The sequence below is a fragment of the Gobio gobio genome (genome assembly GCF_949357685.1).
Source record: "Gobio gobio genome assembly, chromosome: 20".
In the NCBI taxonomy this organism is placed as follows: domain Eukaryota; kingdom Metazoa; phylum Chordata; class Actinopteri; order Cypriniformes; family Gobionidae; genus Gobio; species Gobio gobio.
Genome location: NC_137113.1, coordinates 27,862,111 through 27,879,420, shown reverse-complemented (window position 1 = coordinate 27,879,420; position 17,310 = coordinate 27,862,111). Strand labels below are relative to the sequence as shown.

The 17,310-nt window shown below is 39.1% G+C and overlaps 1 protein-coding gene across 1 annotated transcript; it reads left to right on the top strand.

Annotated features, from left to right (window-relative positions):
• Positions 1 to 2,189: 2,189 nt before the first annotated feature.
• On the top strand, positions 2,190 to 14,642 carry slc16a12b (solute carrier family 16 member 12b). Its single transcript, XM_079845697.1, has 7 exons — positions 2,190 to 2,505; positions 3,900 to 4,148; positions 5,737 to 5,840; positions 7,673 to 7,816; positions 7,924 to 8,518; positions 12,564 to 12,823; positions 13,631 to 14,642. The coding sequence occupies exons 2-7, from the start codon at positions 4,039 to 4,041 to the stop codon at positions 13,861 to 13,863; spliced, it is 1,446 nt and encodes a 481-aa protein (XP_079701823.1). The 5' UTR covers positions 2,190 to 2,505; positions 3,900 to 4,038; the 3' UTR covers positions 13,864 to 14,642.
• Positions 14,643 to 17,310: the final 2,668 nt, after the last annotated feature.

Sequence of the window (17,310 nt, the reverse complement as noted above, 5' to 3'; positions counted from 1 at the left end):
CACTTCAAGTCTTTGCAAATGGTAGTGCCAAGGAACTTGAAGGAATCAGTGCTGCACACAGTACAACCTTGGCTATCAGGTGGAGGCATAGGAGGATGTACCTTTTTTTTTTCATCTCCACTGTCTTATGGGTGTTAAGTTTCAGGTTGTTGGGTCTACACACCACAAGGAAATCCGGTCCACCTCCTGTCTGTATGCTGACTCGCCGCCATCCTGGATGATTGAGTCTGATGATTGTGGTATCATCAGCAAATTTCAGGATCTTAACGGATGAGTCCGGGAAAGTGCAGTCACTTGTGTATATTGAAAAGAGCGGAGTGATGCTCTCCCCTCTGCTCTTTTCAATCTGATGCTGAGGGTTCTCTGTCATTAAACAGTATCTATTCATTATACACTAATACTTATTCCAGTTATATCAATTTAAGTCACTACTTGTTCATTTAAAGTAGTATTTTTTTCTTTTCCTAATATCCCAATAGCACCTTGCAACTATGCAATTGTTACTGGTAATAACTTATTAGGTGCAATTTGATAAAATAGTTACTTGTCACTATTGGGATGATTAGCAGCAAAGCAAATGTATAGTTGTGACAAATGTAGACACTGTTTGGAATAGGTACCATTAGCTGTCTTGAATACTTAAAGGGATAGTTCAGCCATCGTGTTCTGTCATCAATTACCATCCTGTCATTCTAAACCCATAAGACTTTCCTTCATCGAACACAAACGGAGACATTTCTTGACCGTGCTTGTTTAACGTGTGAGAACCCTCACTGGTTTTCATGCATGTTTGAGCTTCTTTCCACTGACCATATTTGATGTGCTCTGTGTATGTGCATTGATCAATGTTTATGTGTGAATAAAAACCTCAATTAAAAGAATAACAATGAGTTTGAAAAGTAAATGCTAACAGAATTTTTCATTTTTGGGTGAATTAACCCTTTATTTCCAATTGGTCAGCCAGGGAATCCAGCTGTCTTGTTTCTAATATCCACTGTTTCCATGGCAACGTTTATTATCACAGTGCTCATATGGGAAACTGAAACTGTAATTCATTTAAAGTTGACATGAAAGTTGATTTTATGGTGACTTTAATGTCTTTATATCAACATGGACTCGCTCGATATCTGGATAGGGGATACACTATATTGCCAAAAGTACTGGGACCCCCCTCCAAATAATTAAATTCAGGTTTTCCAATCACTTCCATGGCCACGTGTATAAAAATCAAGCAATCACGCTTCTCTGTCTGGCAATCTGATGGACAAGTCTGTGTGCCGGTTGCCAGGTGAACGGTACCTGCCTGACTGCATTGTACCAAGTGTAAAGTTTGGTGGAGAGGGGATTATAGTGTGGAGTTGTTTTTCAGCAGTTGGGCTTGGCCCCTTAGTTCTAGTGAAAGGAACACTTAATGTTTCAGTGTACCGAGACATTTTGGACAATTTCCATGCTCCCAACTTTGTGGGAACAGTTTGGGTATGGCCCCTTCATGTTCCAGCATGACTGCGCACCAGTGGACAAAGCAAGGTCCATAGAGACATGGATGAGCGAGTTTGGTGTGGAGGAACTTGACTGGCCGGACCTCAACCCGATAGAACACCTTTGGGATGAATTAGAGCGGAAACTGTGAGCCAGGCCTTCTCGTCCAACATCAGTGTCTGACCTCACAAATGCGCTTCAAGAAGAATGGTCAAAAATTCCCATAAACACACTCCAAAACCTTGTGGAAAGCCTTCCCAGAAGAGTTGAGCTGTCATAGCAGCAAAGGGTGAGCCAACTCCATATTAAACCCTACGGATTAAGAATGGGATGTCATTAAGTTTTAAATGTGCATGTAAAGGCAGGCATCCCAAAACGTTTGCCAATATAGTGTATGTTATGCATGTATTAACAGAAAATATACTTTATTTAAGATCCGAACAAAATCCATGAGAAAAAATAACATTACGTGTATTGGTAGCGCAACTATAACTGTTTAAGGCCCGCCCCCACTTCCGGTTCTGTGGCTGCGGTTCTGAAACTGCTGGTGCGGTTCTGTAGCACATGTAAATGAGAAAAAATGTGCGATGATGAATGTACTGAAATATGGTTGGCATACTAGCAACAAAAAAATGTAGGCGTACATATCAAATGGTAAATCGATAAATGCAGAGCAAGTTTGTAAACAGGCGTTCCCTCAACTTCCAAGCAGAACGTATTTTAAGTGAGAGAAGGAAATCCTCACGATACCCTGTCATGCATCCTTGCATAATTTTCTTTACACGTGTAAAAAGGGGGAGTGGAGACAGAGGTAAGTAGGTTCACAGCTCGCACGCTTATACACGTTCAAGTGTCCGTGACGTTCCCTCAGCTGCAAACGCGTTCAGGATGATGATGATGAACATGCGGCACCAACTCAATTAAACGAATGTGCAGAAGAGTTCCAAACGCCAGGGCCAGTTCTGGAGATTGCAGAAGAGTTGAGCCGGGAATGTTTGGACCGTGTCTGCGGTTGTTTATAAAATGGTAAGTGCCTCAATTTACCTCTTTGAGAAGTTTTTTCCCCCAAAACATCTGGTTTTAACAAGCGAATGAAGTCACAGTGGTGAACTTTTAGCTGTTCAAAGAAAAACAAAAAATCTTATTTTTCCTACATAATGTATTTAACATTTGTTGTATTAGTTTAAAGACAATAATGTCCAAGTATTTAGCTAAATGCTAACAAATGTCTAGAATAAATGTAAGGTATTTGCAATTAAACCTCAAGGAAAAGGTTTAACCTTGATGAGTAGGCAAATGCTCTTTAAAATTTGCAGGTGCAAATTTAAATGAAATTATATTACAATAACATTAAAATTATAAAAAAGTAAATGCTTTTAAATGACTCCCATATTTTTCCCTCAGACAACTTCTGAAGGGAACCACTTTAAATCCACCAATGCAGTTCTTTGCAAGTCCTAGCATGTGATGGACTTGCATGTCAAAGATCAGATTGAGAGGCATATATTTTGCTAAATACTTTCAAGGCATACTTTTGAATCAAGGGAGAGAAGGAGTGCATAAGCCCGTAAATTATCTGCTGTCACAATTAGACAAGCCTAATTTCAAAGAAATCTATTGAGTTGATGTGTGTTTTTCATGCTGCAGTGAAAGGGCTGTTCCCACAGTCAGCTGATATCCAGATTAGAAGACTCATAAAGTACACGTTCAGTTGCATAATAAGGGGAAAAAAACTGGCATCATCTTATCCTGACAGTGTACATCGTGTACATCAAAACATTGCACATCACACAATTTATTGTTTTTAGCTCTAAATGGCTCTAGAGTGGTTTGCATCTAGTTTTCCACACTGGTTTTTATAGACTGACTGTAACTACCCAGCAAAAATTTGGACGTTTAATGACCGTTGAGAAGACATCCCTCCGACATGTCCTGTCATGGTTGAAAAATAGTTCCAAAGTTTAAAGTGGATTTTTAGGAAATGTTCTGTGTTACATATTTTTACAGATTAATGCCATCCTATCGCAACTATTTTTGGCCAGGGACACGACATTGCCAACATAATTTTTTTTTTAGGGCACCAAAAACTAGTTTTCAGAAAGAGCCCTAATCATTTAAAACAATAGATAAACTTTTCAATTTCAGAAGGTCAGAAGGGTCAGGAAGGCAGACTGCAAGGTCTCAAGTTAATATGGCAACCCATCAGTTAGAATGAGCTTTCTCTCAGAAACACTTCACATGAAGTCCTCCGTCATGCATCATTTCACTTTTCACTGTGAATCATTTGTAAGACCAAAAAGGAGCCCCAAACCTGGAAGAAGTCACATTTTCTGAGTACTGACAGAAGACCTGTTAAGCATTTTTGCTGAGCTTGTTACTTATTCCTGCCTGTTTTGCTGTGTGTGTCATCTTGTGCTCAGCGGAGTCACTGACCGGGCCTCACATCTGCTGAAGGAATTCCATGACCAGTGAGTGTGGCGGCAGAGAGGTGCATTGTGTGTTTGGGACTGGGAGTTTTGGAGTTTGAAGGATATAAAAGTGGTGGGAAGGACAGACTCCATGGCTCAGGAAAGGAAGAAAGGAGGGGTCCTTCCTCCGGATGGAGGGTGGGGATGGATGATCGTGGCTGGCTGCTTTGTGGTAACTGTTTGCACAAGAGCTGTTACGAGGTAAGCTTTTTTGGAGAGTGTATGCTGTTGCTTATAAAACTAGAACAGTTTGAAAGAGTGATAGGTGTTTTGTTTTCAGCTATAATTAAACCACATAATTATAATTCATTTAACTTCTTGATGATAAAGAATATTGTCGATCTTTAACTTAAGAAAAAACACACAACACATAATGCAAATATAGAGTAAACATCCAATAAGAGCAAACAGAGGGGAGGGAAGCAACAGACATACCAGATCAAAAGTCAGATCCATGGGGAAAAGTCTAGTGCATTTTCTCTATACACTCTCGTAAACCTTCTGTCCTTAGAAAAAAAATTCCTGGATTTGTTCCTCAATTTGGTTTAACCTGTCAAATAGTCCATACTCTTGTATAGTACAGTACACGAGTCACAACAGAACTCTATATTTAGTTCATTCCTCACTGAGAATTACCTAGAATGAGTCATTGGTTCACAAAGTGACAAGTGCTATCTGGTGTTTCTGCTGCAGCCTTTAAGGTCAGGTTACATTTGACATACTTGTAAACAACTTTCAGGCATTCACACATGGATATAGATAACAGAGTGTTGTTTTTACATCTATTGGCCTCTTTGAAGGAGTTTTTACTGCTTTGACTGGTTAATTAACACGTGTGTTTCGTTTGTAATGTGCTGTTGTAAGTGTCATTTGTTGCTACTATAGAAGTTTTTTCTATGTAATATGAGGTGAGAGGTAAAGTTTTCCTTTTATACTTTTGGACAAGCTGTTCCATTTAGCAGTATTTTGACTTTACCGCAGTGAACGTATTCTACCAACTATGCTGTTCACACCCTGTAATTATTTCGGTGTTAAATTTAAATGTGCAGGTGCATCTTCTGACATGCAAGGTGTGAAACACTAGAACCTGAAGAGCAGGTCTGGAAAGCTGATGTTTACTAGGATGAAATTGCAAACGGGCTGGCAAGAACAAAACCGTTAATTTGACCTCGCCTCTGAAACAAGCATTCTTTTGACAATTTCTAAAGTCCTGCTGAGATAAGTGGTAATAATCAACCCAAGGATTACCAGATGATGAAACTCTTTTTGAGCTTAAAGTGCAGCTATTGGTTTTCAGATGGAAAATGTGCCTTTTTAACCTCTTCTTTATCTTATGGATATTCTGTTCTCTGCCCTTAACCCCTTAAAAAGCTCTTATCCACACATAGTGTGTGTTGTTCAAGTCCTTGAGTGAGATGTTACCCTTTGAGTCTGCACCTTGGCTATGCCAGTGGTGTTTTCACACTGATTGTGAAACGGTTGACTGAAGGACATCTCCTTCTTTAATGGCTGATGGCCAGACACGTCTGTCTCAGTGGCGGAGGACGTGAGAGTTTCTGGCTGTCATACCCACACTGAGTGCTCTGACCCGAGTGACCGGCCTGGTGGTCTAGTTTTGTTTGTTCAGGTGCAGAACAGGCCTTTCATACACGATCTGCACGGCTGTTTGTAAATGGCTGTGAATGGCACTGGACTTTAAACCGTGTTGTTAGTCTGAAGAGTCACAATATGGTCCTTTAAAGACTATAAACGTGGTGTTCAGAGTTTTTTGTCTTTTTCTTTTTTCCAGATGCATCTCTATATTCTTTGTTGAGTTTCAGATCCATTTTGCAAGAGATTACTCTGGGACGGCATGGATTCATTCATTAGTGGACTGCACAACCATGCTGTGTGGTACGTAATGATCGTATTCGACACTAATTCCGTCACACATTAGCGTATCACAATCATCATCATTGGCCGATCCGAAATAGGGTTTCCATCTGCAGAACTCAGTTACGCAGTTTTTGCACATCTGAGACAATACTGTTGCATAAGAAACTAAGTAAGACCTGCAGCCTGTGGGAGGCTCAAAACGTTCTGTTGAAGTCAGCAACACACACAGCGAACATCTTGAGAGGACACGCCAGTGTCGCAAGCTTGACCCAAAAAAACAGGCCTGTTTGCTTTCCTTACACCCGGTGCTGTCTGCTGTTGACAGTGCAGCAATCTTAAGAATTACATTGCTAAGAAAAGGCTATCTTAAGTCTGGTGACTAGTAAACAAAAGACGTAAGAAATGCTGTTATTACATAAAGCTTTCCAGTATCGTGTTTGGCTGTGTTCTCTTTTATCATGCTGGTCAGGGGTCTCTGGAAGCACATAGTTGCAAATCATATATTTTGTAATATGAGAACAAAGTTGCTGCGACTATATTTCTTTTTTAAATAATAATGTAATATTTATTTTAATGAGTATTTGTAATGTTAATAAATTGGTCACAGTTTAGAGCACACATATTAAATTATGTTTGCATGTTTGGGAGCTTGTCAAGCAGTTCTGAGGCGGTAATAGCCAAAACCAGTTATCTGAGCTAATTGTGTAATATCTCCAAATTCGTTCAAAAGTTTGAGGTTTCAGTAGCAATTACTCCAGTCTTCATTGTCTCATGATCCTTCATTTTATTCAATTTATTCTAATATGCTGTTTTGGTGCTCAAGAAACATTGCTTATTATAAGCAATGTCGAAAACAGTGGTGCTGCTTAAAGGGTTAGTTCACCCAAAAATGAAAATTCTGTCGTTAATTACTCACCCTCATGTCGTTGGACACCCGTCAGACCTCCGTTCATCTTCAGACACAAAGAAGATATTTTAGTTGAAATCTGATGGCTCTGAAAGGCCTCCATTGGCTCAATGCACGGTTCACTCTCAAGACCCTTAAAAGGCACTAAAGACGTCGTTACAAAGTCCATCTCACTACAGTGGTTCTAAAATAACTTATGCGTTATGAATCAGTGAGTCGATTCAGCAGTTTGGATCGGCAAATTTCAGCAGTTTGGCGGTTTGACACGCGATCCGAATCATGAATCGACTCACTGATTCATAACGCTTCGAAGCTTCATGATGCAGTGTTTTGAAATCGTCATCACTATATAAGTCGTTATTTAGGGTTTTTTTGCGCACAAAAACTATTCTCGTCGCTTCATAAAGTTATTATAGAACCACTGTAGTAAGATGGACTTTGTAACGACGTCTTTAGTACCTTTTAAGGGTCTTGAGAGTGTAAAGTGCATTGTGCCAATGGAGGCCTTTCAGAGCCATCAGATTTCATCTAAAATATCTTCATTTGTGTTCTGAAGATGAACGAGGTCTTGTGGGTGTCCAACGACATGAGGGTAAGTAATTAATGACAGAATTTTCATTTTTGGGTGAACTAACCCTTTAATATTTTTGTGGAAACCATAATACTTTTTTCCCGAAATTATTTGATGAATAGAAGTTCAAAACAAAAGCATTTTTGTATGTACAAGTCTTTACTGTCACTTTTGAACAATTTAATGCATCCTTGCTGAATAAAAGTATCAATTTAAAACTAATTACTGGCCCCAGATTTTTACACAACAGTGTATGTGGATGGAAACCCAGCTTACAATAAATATTATTTACATTTGACTTTTATTATGTTTTAACTTATTGTTCAGTATGACTTGCACAACATACATGTTTATTCACTTTACTTTTTGCAGCTCCACTAGGAAGCCTGATCGGGAATCAGTTGTCATGCCGCATAGCTGTAATACTAGGAGGTTTCCTGGCCTCAATAGGACTAGTCCTCAGCTCCTTCGCCACCAGTCTGGAATATCTTTACCTTTCCCTGGGAGTGGTAACTGGTAAGAGCCTTAAGGGCCCTAAATCCCTGACATACAGAGTACAGACCCATATTTGGCACTTAGTATGTAGCAAGTTTACGGTTTTATTTTATATTCTTCTTTTTTAGGGCTTGGCTTTGCCCTTTGCTATACTCCATCTATTGCCATGGTCGGGATCTATTTCTGTGAGAGGAAGTCTTTGGCCTATGGCATTGCCATGTCTGGCAGTGGCATTGGGACCTTCATCCTGGCCCCAGTAGTGCAGCTGCTAATCGAACACTATTCATGGCGCGGGGCCCTCCTCATTTTAGGGGGCTTCGTGTCTAACCTGTGTGTATGTGGAGCTCTGTTACGGCCCATCGTTCTAAAGGAAGAGGAAGCCTGTCCTCTTCCAGTGGACTCAGAATGTGGGTATAGCATTAAGCCGCCCTCTGTAAATGGCGTTCATACAGGGAAGGCTGCAGGCGATAAGTTAGAAGTGAGTGCTAAACAACGCTGCCTTCAGTCCATGCAAGAATACCACTTCCTGCTCATGCCTGACTTCCTGGTGCTGGCAGGCTCCTTCCTGCTGCTGGCCAGTGGGTGCAGTTTGCCATTTGTGTACCTAGTGCCGTACGCGCTGGATGTAGGTGTGGGCCATCAGCGTGCTGCGTTCCTGATGTCCATACTAGGGGTCATTGACATCGTTGGCAACATCACATTTGGCTGGCTCACTGATAGGAGGTAATGTATGTTGTTTTGTGTGTGCTGTGTTATTATTACATTACAGTCATTTACATTTATTGACTGAGCCACATGTTGCTTCTTTTTTACTTTTTTTCAGATCTAATCATCTTCTTTTTTCTAAGCACAGATTTTGTTATCCAATAAACAGCTGGGTAATTGACATGACACAATTTTTGTTGTCCCGATCTTAATACAGTGACATTAAAGGGTTAGTTCACCCAAAAATGAAAATTCTGTCATTAATTACACCCGTAAGACCTCCGTTCATCTTCAGACACAAATTAAGATATTTTAGTTGAAAGCTGATGGCTGAGAAAGGCTTCAGATAGGCCTCCATTGGCATTCAGTACATTTACACTCACAAGACCCATAAAAGGCACTTAAAACGTCGTTGCAAAGTCCATCTCACCACAGTGGCTCTACAATAATTTCACGATGCGACGACAATAGTTTTTGTGCGCAAAAAATAATACCTTTATCCAACTTGTTCTTGTCTTTCGTGTGTGCCTCCACGACGCATGCGTGAGAATATGATGCAGATCCGGCGTTCGGACACATGACCCAGAAGCGATTTGTTTACAAGCAGAGGAAGACACGCGTATCTAAGCTGTTGAATTCTACATTGATCGTGCTTTAGGTCTCGGCGTAGTTCTCAAAATGGGACTAAAGTGTGCATTTCATGGATTCCCGAACGCTGGCAATACGTCATATTCTCGCGCATGCGTCGTGGAGGCACACACGGAAGACAAGAAGAGGTTGAATAAAGGTGTTATTTAGATTTTTTTTTCCGCACAAAAACTATTGTCGTCGCATCGTAAAATGATTGTAGAGTCACTGTGGTGAGATGGACTTTGTAACGACGTTTTAAGTGCCTTTTATGGGTCTTGGGAGTGTAAATGTTCTGAATGCCAATGGAGGCCTATCTGAAGCCTTTCTCAGCCATCAGCTTTACACTAAAATATCTTCATTTGTGTTCCGAATATGAACGGAGGTCTTACAGGTGTCGAACGACATGAGGGTGAGTAATTAATGACATCATTTTCATTTTTGGGTGAACTAACCCTTTAATACACTTATTAAGATTAATTAAATGGGGGGGGGGGGGGGTCCTAGTAGTTTAGCATTATTGCTATTATATACAAACAGGAAATGATGTCCCCTGCAGACCCTCATGATTATGATCTCTTAAAATATCAGGTTGTAAAATATCATGTTGTGTGACTCCCTAAAAACTTTTAGTGAATTATAAATTAGAATAATAATTTCTATTTGTAAAAAAAATAATTACCTTTAAAGCTACACTGTGTAACTTTTTTAGTTTATTCTTAGCTAAAACACTTAGTTCTTTCAAAAATATATGTGCTCATTAATGTATATTTACTTCTTTCAAGTAATAAAGTATTCTCGTAAGTTTATAATATGCCATTGAAAATACATACGGGTGAGGGGTTCGAATGCGGGTCGCCATGTTGCCCCTCCATCTTGAAAGTACATTAGCCAAAGAGGGACATACCCGTAAATTCAAGCTTCGCCTTTGGCGTTTTAACACTCGATGGCACCGTGTCGAATGTGGACGAGGTCGAACTGGAAGCCATGTTAATCTTGGACTAAATCAGCCACCGTAGGAGTTAAAACGAAATCGGAATTGAGAGGAACAGAAACTAATATTCACTGGATGGTCATATACCTTTTCACCACTAGATGGGGGGAAATATCACAGTGTAGCTTTAAAAATGTTTTAAAACCTTTAAAAGTTTCATAATAATGTTTAAAGTCTTCCCATTGTCAATAATTTTTATCCCTTAACTCATGTTTTACATTAACTGTAATGTAAATGTTTTTTATAGCTTGAATATAAGTCTACACCCTTGCTTCATTTAGTATACGCAGACTCATGAATATGTAAATTGGTCCTCCACTCAATCACACAAGCTCGGAATACCTGATCCACTTGCTCAATTTTAGCAAACGCTGCACAATGGCAAGTGGAAATACTGGTTTATTTCAGCCATATATGTTTGAACCAGAAACTGATTCAGAAGTGGAAGAGTGAATTATACAGCCTTGTATGCAAGTCGATGTATCAGAATGGTAATGCATGTTTTATGCATCGCTCTCTACAACATCAGACACATTAAGGTAATTAATAACTTTAGCCTTGTGCTTGACTACTTTATCAAATAGCCAATAGTGTGTTTGCCATCTCAGTCTGCCTTCTAAAAAATCAGCATCCTTAGAAACGCTTTGAACAACTTAGAACGTCAGTGGAGAAAGAAAAATAGTTCACCATAAAATTGTAATATACATCATATACATAATTCACCCAATATATTGCTAAAAGTACCATATTTTTCATATCAACAGAAAAATATACTGGGATAACCTTGCTTTTATTGAGACTCCTCTGCTTCGCAGCAGTTAATGATATGCTAAAGCCCGTCCACACAATGACGTGATTGGTTACAAGATACTTTGTGATGTAAGAAACATCGTCGATTTCAAACCACATTTTTGAGACTGTCTATTTTTCACTGCAGTTTTAAAAAGAAAATACTCTTCAATGATGTCTTCAAAGTGTTGACTTATGAATTTGCACATGGTTTGTCTTAAAGCATATTAAAAACACCACATAAACATATAAGCAACAACGGTGTAAAACGTTTTCTAAAACATGAAACCAACATGAATACAAAGAGTACATTTCTGATAAGAAGGAACACATTTTTAGATTTTAAAAGATTTGTAGGTTACACTTTATTTGGTAACACTTTATTTTACAGTGTCCTTGTTACATGTACTTACCGTAGTAATAACAGTAAATTATGCATAATTACATGCAACTATCCTTCAACCAAACCCTACCCTAAGCCTACAGTAAGTACATGTAGTTAAATAATATTACTCAGTACATAAATATATAATTACACTGTAACAATGACACCGTAAAATAAAGTGTAACCCTTTATTTTAAGGTGTCATTGTTACAGTGTAATTATATATTTAAGTACTAAGTAATATTAATTAATTAAAGGTGAACTATGTAGGATTTTTGCAGTAAAACATCCAGAAATCACTAGGCCAGTGTTATATATTTTGTTCAGTTGAGTACTTAGAATATCCCAAATGTTTTCAACTATTTGTTAATCGTGAGAAAATTGCTATTTTAACCAAGGAGCCGGGACGTGTGAGCTATGCGTTTGAGGGAGTCGCCTGTCGATTGCGTCATATCTGCGTCACCCTCGGTCTCCGGTTTTATTCAGTGAAACACTTTACTCTCACTGCAGTGTGAACAAGTGTCATAGCAGCCGCTGAGCGAACGTCATAACTTCCTTTTCAACACACTCAGATATATCTAATACGATAAACAGAGCTGCGTTACCTCATATACTCATGACTGGAAAAGAGGAAGTGCCACCGGCAACCGTGTCATAATAAAAGTCCCGCCGGCGACTATAACATAATAACAGTCCCGCTCTTCAATCGCTCCAGCGGCCTTGCTCAGCTCCACAACACTCGCTCCTGCTCTGCTTCACTACAGTAATGTTAATAATCGCATCCATGAACATGATTTCTGCCCGAGTCCTATCCTGACTGTTTCCCACCGGCTGTGAGGTGAAGACCACATGACCCAAGATTCTGCGCTCAAACGTGGCGTCATCAAACTACGCCTTTGTTTTGAACAGGCGACCTCTAGTGGACGGACAAGTTACATAGTGTAGCTTTAACTACATGTACTTACTATAGGCTTAGGGTAGGGTTTGGTTGAAGGATAGTTGCATGTAATTATGCATAATTTACGGTTATTACTAAGTACATGTAACAAATGTAACAAGGACACTGTAAAATAAAGTGTTACCGATTTGTCCTTTTCTTTATTTATCATTGACCCGGCCGTCAGTTTAGAAAGAGGGTGTACACGTCATGGTCTTTGTTATTTGAAGAGGTCAAAAAGCTTTAAAAAAATGCTCAGGTTTTAAGAAAACAGACAGAGAATGTTGATCGTTTGCTTCTTGCTGACTAACCGGTTCTGTATCTCTCCCAGGTGTCTGAAGAAGTACAGGAATATATGCTACATGTTTGCTGTGGGAATGGAGGGACTATGTTGTCTTTTTATCCCCCTCTTACGCACATTTGACTTGCTGGTACCCTTCTCTGTGCTCTATGGGTACTTTGATGGAGCCTATGTTGCCCTTATTCCTGTGGTAACATCAGATGTTGTAGGGACAACATACCTCTCTTCAGCTCTCGGAGTTGTGTACTTCCTCCACGCTGTTCCCTATCTGGTCAGCCCACCCATTGGAGGTAAAGGCCTCAAATTATTTTATTTTGATTAGTTCAAAGTTCTAATATAATAAACATTATATACTCTAAAAAAAAGGTTCTATATGGCACCAAAAATGGTTCTTGGCTCGTAATCATAGGGGAACCTTTTTTAGTGCTATATAGCACCAATTTTGGTGCTTTAGTGGTTCTTCAGCAGTTCTTCAGAGGTGCTATATAGCACATTAGTCAAAGAACCAGTGAAGAACCTCTGAAGCACCAAAATTGGTGCTATATAGCACTAAAAAAGGTTCCCATATGATTACGAGCCAAGAACCATTTTTGGTGCCATATAGAACCTTAGAGTGTAATGGAACTTTGGGTAACACTTTATTTTGATAGTCCACTTTAGACATTCTACTAACTATAAGTAACTTTGCAACTACATGTCAACTAACTGTCATTAGAGTATTTGTAGACTGTCTGAATAATATTTACTAAAACTTTATTTTGTTGGTCCCCCAACAGACATTCTACTGACTATAAGTAACTTGGCAACTACAGTTCAACTTATTCTACTAACCCGAACCCTAACACCTAACCATAACCTACCAGTCTACTGAAAGTCAACTAATACTCAAATGACAGTTAGTTGACATGTAGTTGCAAAGTTACTTATAGTTAGAAGAATGTTTAAAGTGGACTATCGAAATAAAGTGTAACCGAACTTTGTCACACTGAGTGATGAGTCAAAATATATTTTCTATTATCAACACATTTTCTTGGTATGATAAAGTTTACAGTAAAAAGCTGAGGTAATCATGTCATTTTTTATTTTATTTTGTATAGGTTGGTTGGTTGACACCACAGGGACTTACACAGCAACATTCTTTTTGAGTGGGTTCGCCCTGATCTCCAGCTCTGTCCTGCTGTTCTCAGTTGCTGTCATTCGCCATTGCCAGAGAAAACGAAAGAACAGTCTGAGAAAAGACCCAAAATTGGTGCCATGTGAAGGCAAACAAGTGGACTATTTTACTTCTAAAAATAAAGACTTGATGATAATTATACCAGCCACTTCATAGCGTTGAAATAGCAATTTCTTTTTCTTTTTTTAATTGTATAGTTCTTTTTAATCAATTGTATGAAATATTGTTTTATTTCCTTGATAGATAGAGTCAATAATAATGTCTAATTGAGAGAAAAATTGTTTGTGTATAAAAAAATTTCACATGCATTTTGTTGACTCTTTGTTCTGAAAGTATTTTATTCTCATCTACAGTAGCTTTAAACAACACAAAACTTAGGCTACATTTGATGTATTTTCTTTGTGTCTATTTTATAATAATGTGTCAGCATTCAGTGATTTTTCCATGTGTAATTTTTTTTTACTGTGGTACAAATGTAGGTTATGATACTTGAATCTCCAGTTGTAGTATGTTATTTAAGACAGTAGAGGACAGTGCTGGACAGTCTTGAGCTGCTGTATTATTCAGATATCAAAGGCATTACATTCGCCCATGTTCTGCAAATGGTTTATAAAGGGCTGATATTTTTATTCAGCAATGCCTTTTTTATGATCTTGAGTTTGCTACAGCTAAGTAGTTCTTCGGCGATTCTCTGGATAACAAATTCGTTTCTTGAGACTATTACCTGTATGTTTGTGTGGGTGCTACTAAGTCATGGGACTAATATACAGTATAACCTTTAGAATTTAATGTTAACAGTCTGAAATATATGTTTAGTAATAGTGAATTTCATCAGTTTCAGTGGGTTAAAAAAATGTGACTATATAAAACCATAAAAAGTATATACAGAAGGTAATATTCCACCTATTTTCAAGAGCATAAAGTGTGGTTTGCATCATCTCACGATTCTGCAAGTTTTTAGTGATATTAGTTACCGCTTTTTTTTTTTTTTACTCGCAATGCACACGTAGTATTTATGAGGATCTATTGACAGAAATGCAATAATACACAACTGTTATATAAACCATTATATGATGTTTCATTAACAAAGTTCAGGAGGAGCACGTTCAAATGATCTATCTATGCAATCATTATGTCGTTCCAACCAGCTGTCAGCAATCAGTAATCAACATGTCTACCCAATCAGCACAAGTGGAGGATCACATAAATACCCAGTCAACTCACCAACGTTCCTGGACAGGTTTTCAGCACGGATGGTATTTCCAGCAGTTCCCCACTCACGCTGTCTACATGGCTCCACAAGCCGCTCGAAGCAATTCTTCAATGCTAAAATCTTTCCCTTACAAATTTCTAAGCTAACGTTACCTAAAACAAAAACCTTTCGGCCGCTTCCATCTGCATTCACGGTAAAAGAATTTCTGCTTTTCCCGAGATGTAATTGTGAACAATTGACAAACTTCAATAATTGATGTATAGATACTTTTCACACACGAGAAGTCCGTTCATCATGGACCCACACGGTTGCCGTGGTGATGTAGCCTGTAAATTAATGTATCCTGCTTCTGTTACACATTCGCGGGAACCAATCACAGACTGGCTTATCCACCTGGCGCGCTATTGGGGGGTTGAACACAATGACGGATAGAGAAGCAATGGATCAATGCCTGTTGATCACGCCTTTTGTGGTCTGATTGGTTGAAGGACTATCCAATTGCGTACAGAGTCTTGAATTATGCTCGTTGATCACGCCTCTTGTGGTCTGATTGGTTGAAGGACTATCCAATTGCGTACAGAGTCTTTTGAATCATGCTCGTTTATCACACCTCTTGTGGTCTGATTGGCTGAAGGACTATCCAATTGCGTACAGAGTCTTTTGAATTATGCTCGTTTATCACACCTCTTGTGGTCTGATTGGCTGAAGGACTATCCAATTGCGTACAGTGTCTTGAATTATGCTCGTTTATCACACCTCTTGTGGTCTGATTGGTTGAAGGACTATCCAATTGCGTACAGAGTCTTGAATTATGCTCGTTTATCACACCTCTTGTGGTCTGATTGGTTGAAGGACTATCCAATTGCGTACAGAGTCTTGAATTATGCTCTCTTATCACACCTCTTGTGGTCTGATTGGTTGAAGGACTATCCAATTGCGTACAGAGTCTTGAATTGTGCTCGTTTATCACACCTCTTGTGGTCTGATTGGTTGAAGGACTATCCAATTGCGTACAGAGTCTTGAATTATGCTCGTTTATCACACCTCTTGTGGTCTGATTGGTTGAAGGACTATCCAATTGCGTACAGAGTCTTGAATTATGCTCGTTTATCACACCTCTTGTGGTCTGATTGGTTGAAGGACTATCCAATTGCGTACAGAGTCTTTTGAATTATGCTCGTTTATCACACCTCTTGTGGTCTGATTGGTTGAAGGACTATCCAATTGTGTACAGAGTCTTTTGAATTATGCTCGTTTATCACACCTCTTGTGGTCTGATTGGTTGAAGGACTATCCAAATTTCGTACAGAGTCTTGAATTATGCTCTCTTATCACACCTCTTGTGGTCTGATTGGTTGAAGGACTATCCAATTGCGTACAGAGTCTTGAATTATGCTCATTTATCACACCTCTTGTGGTCTGATTGGTTGAAGGACTATCCAATTGCGTACAGAGTCTTGAATTATGCTCGTTTATCACACCTCTTGTGGTCTGATTGGTTGAAGGACTATCCAATTGCGTACAGAGTCTTGAATTATGCTCGTTGATCACGCCTCTTGTGGTCTGATTGGTTGAAGGACTATCCAATTGCGTACAGAGTCTTGAATTATGCTCGTTTATCACACCTCTTGTGGTCTGATTGGTTGAAGGACTATCCAATTGCGTACAGAGTCTTTTGAATTACGCTCGTTTATCACACCTCTTGTGGTCTGATTTGTTGAAGGACTATCCAATTGCGTACAGAGTCTTTTGAATTACGCTCGTTTATCACACCTCTTGTGGTCTGATTGGTTGAAGGACTATCCAATTGCGTACAGAGTCTTTTGAATTATGCTCGTTTATCACACCTCTTGTGGTCTGATTGGTTGAAGGACTATCCAATTGCGTACAGAGTCTTTTGAATTATGCTCGTTTATCACACCTCTTGTGGTCTGATTGGTTGAAGGACTATCCAATTGCGTACAGAGTCTTTTGAATTATGCTCGTTTATCACACCTCTTGTGGTCTGATTGGCTGAAGGACTATCCAATTGCATACAGAGTCTTGAATTATGCTCGTTTTTCACACCTCTTGTGGTCTGATTGGTTGAAGGACTATCCAATTGCGTACAGAGTCTTGAATTATGCTCGTTTATCACACCTCTTGTGGTCTGATTGGTTGAAGGACTATCCAATTGCATACAGAGTCTTTTGAATTATGCTCGTTTATCACACCTCTTGTGGTCTGATTGGTTGAAGGACTATCCAATTGCGTACAGAGTCTTTTGAATTATGCTCGTTTATCACACCTCTTGTGGTCTGATTGGTTGAAGGACTATCCAATTGTGTACAGTCTTGAATTATGCTCGTTTATCACACCTCTTGTGGTCTGATTGGTTGAATGACTATCCA

Coding starts and splice junctions, on each gene's coding strand:
- slc16a12b (XM_079845697.1), top strand. CDS start 4,039: ATGGCTCAGGAAAGGAAGAAAGGAGGGGTCCTTCCTCCGGATGGAGGG. Junction 5,841..7,672: donor CTGCACAACCATGCTGTGTG/GTACGTAATGAT, acceptor TACTTTTTGCAG/CTCCACTAGGAAGCCTGATC. Junction 7,817..7,923: donor TTCCCTGGGAGTGGTAACTG/GTAAGAGCCTTA, acceptor CTTCTTTTTTAG/GGCTTGGCTTTGCCCTTTGC.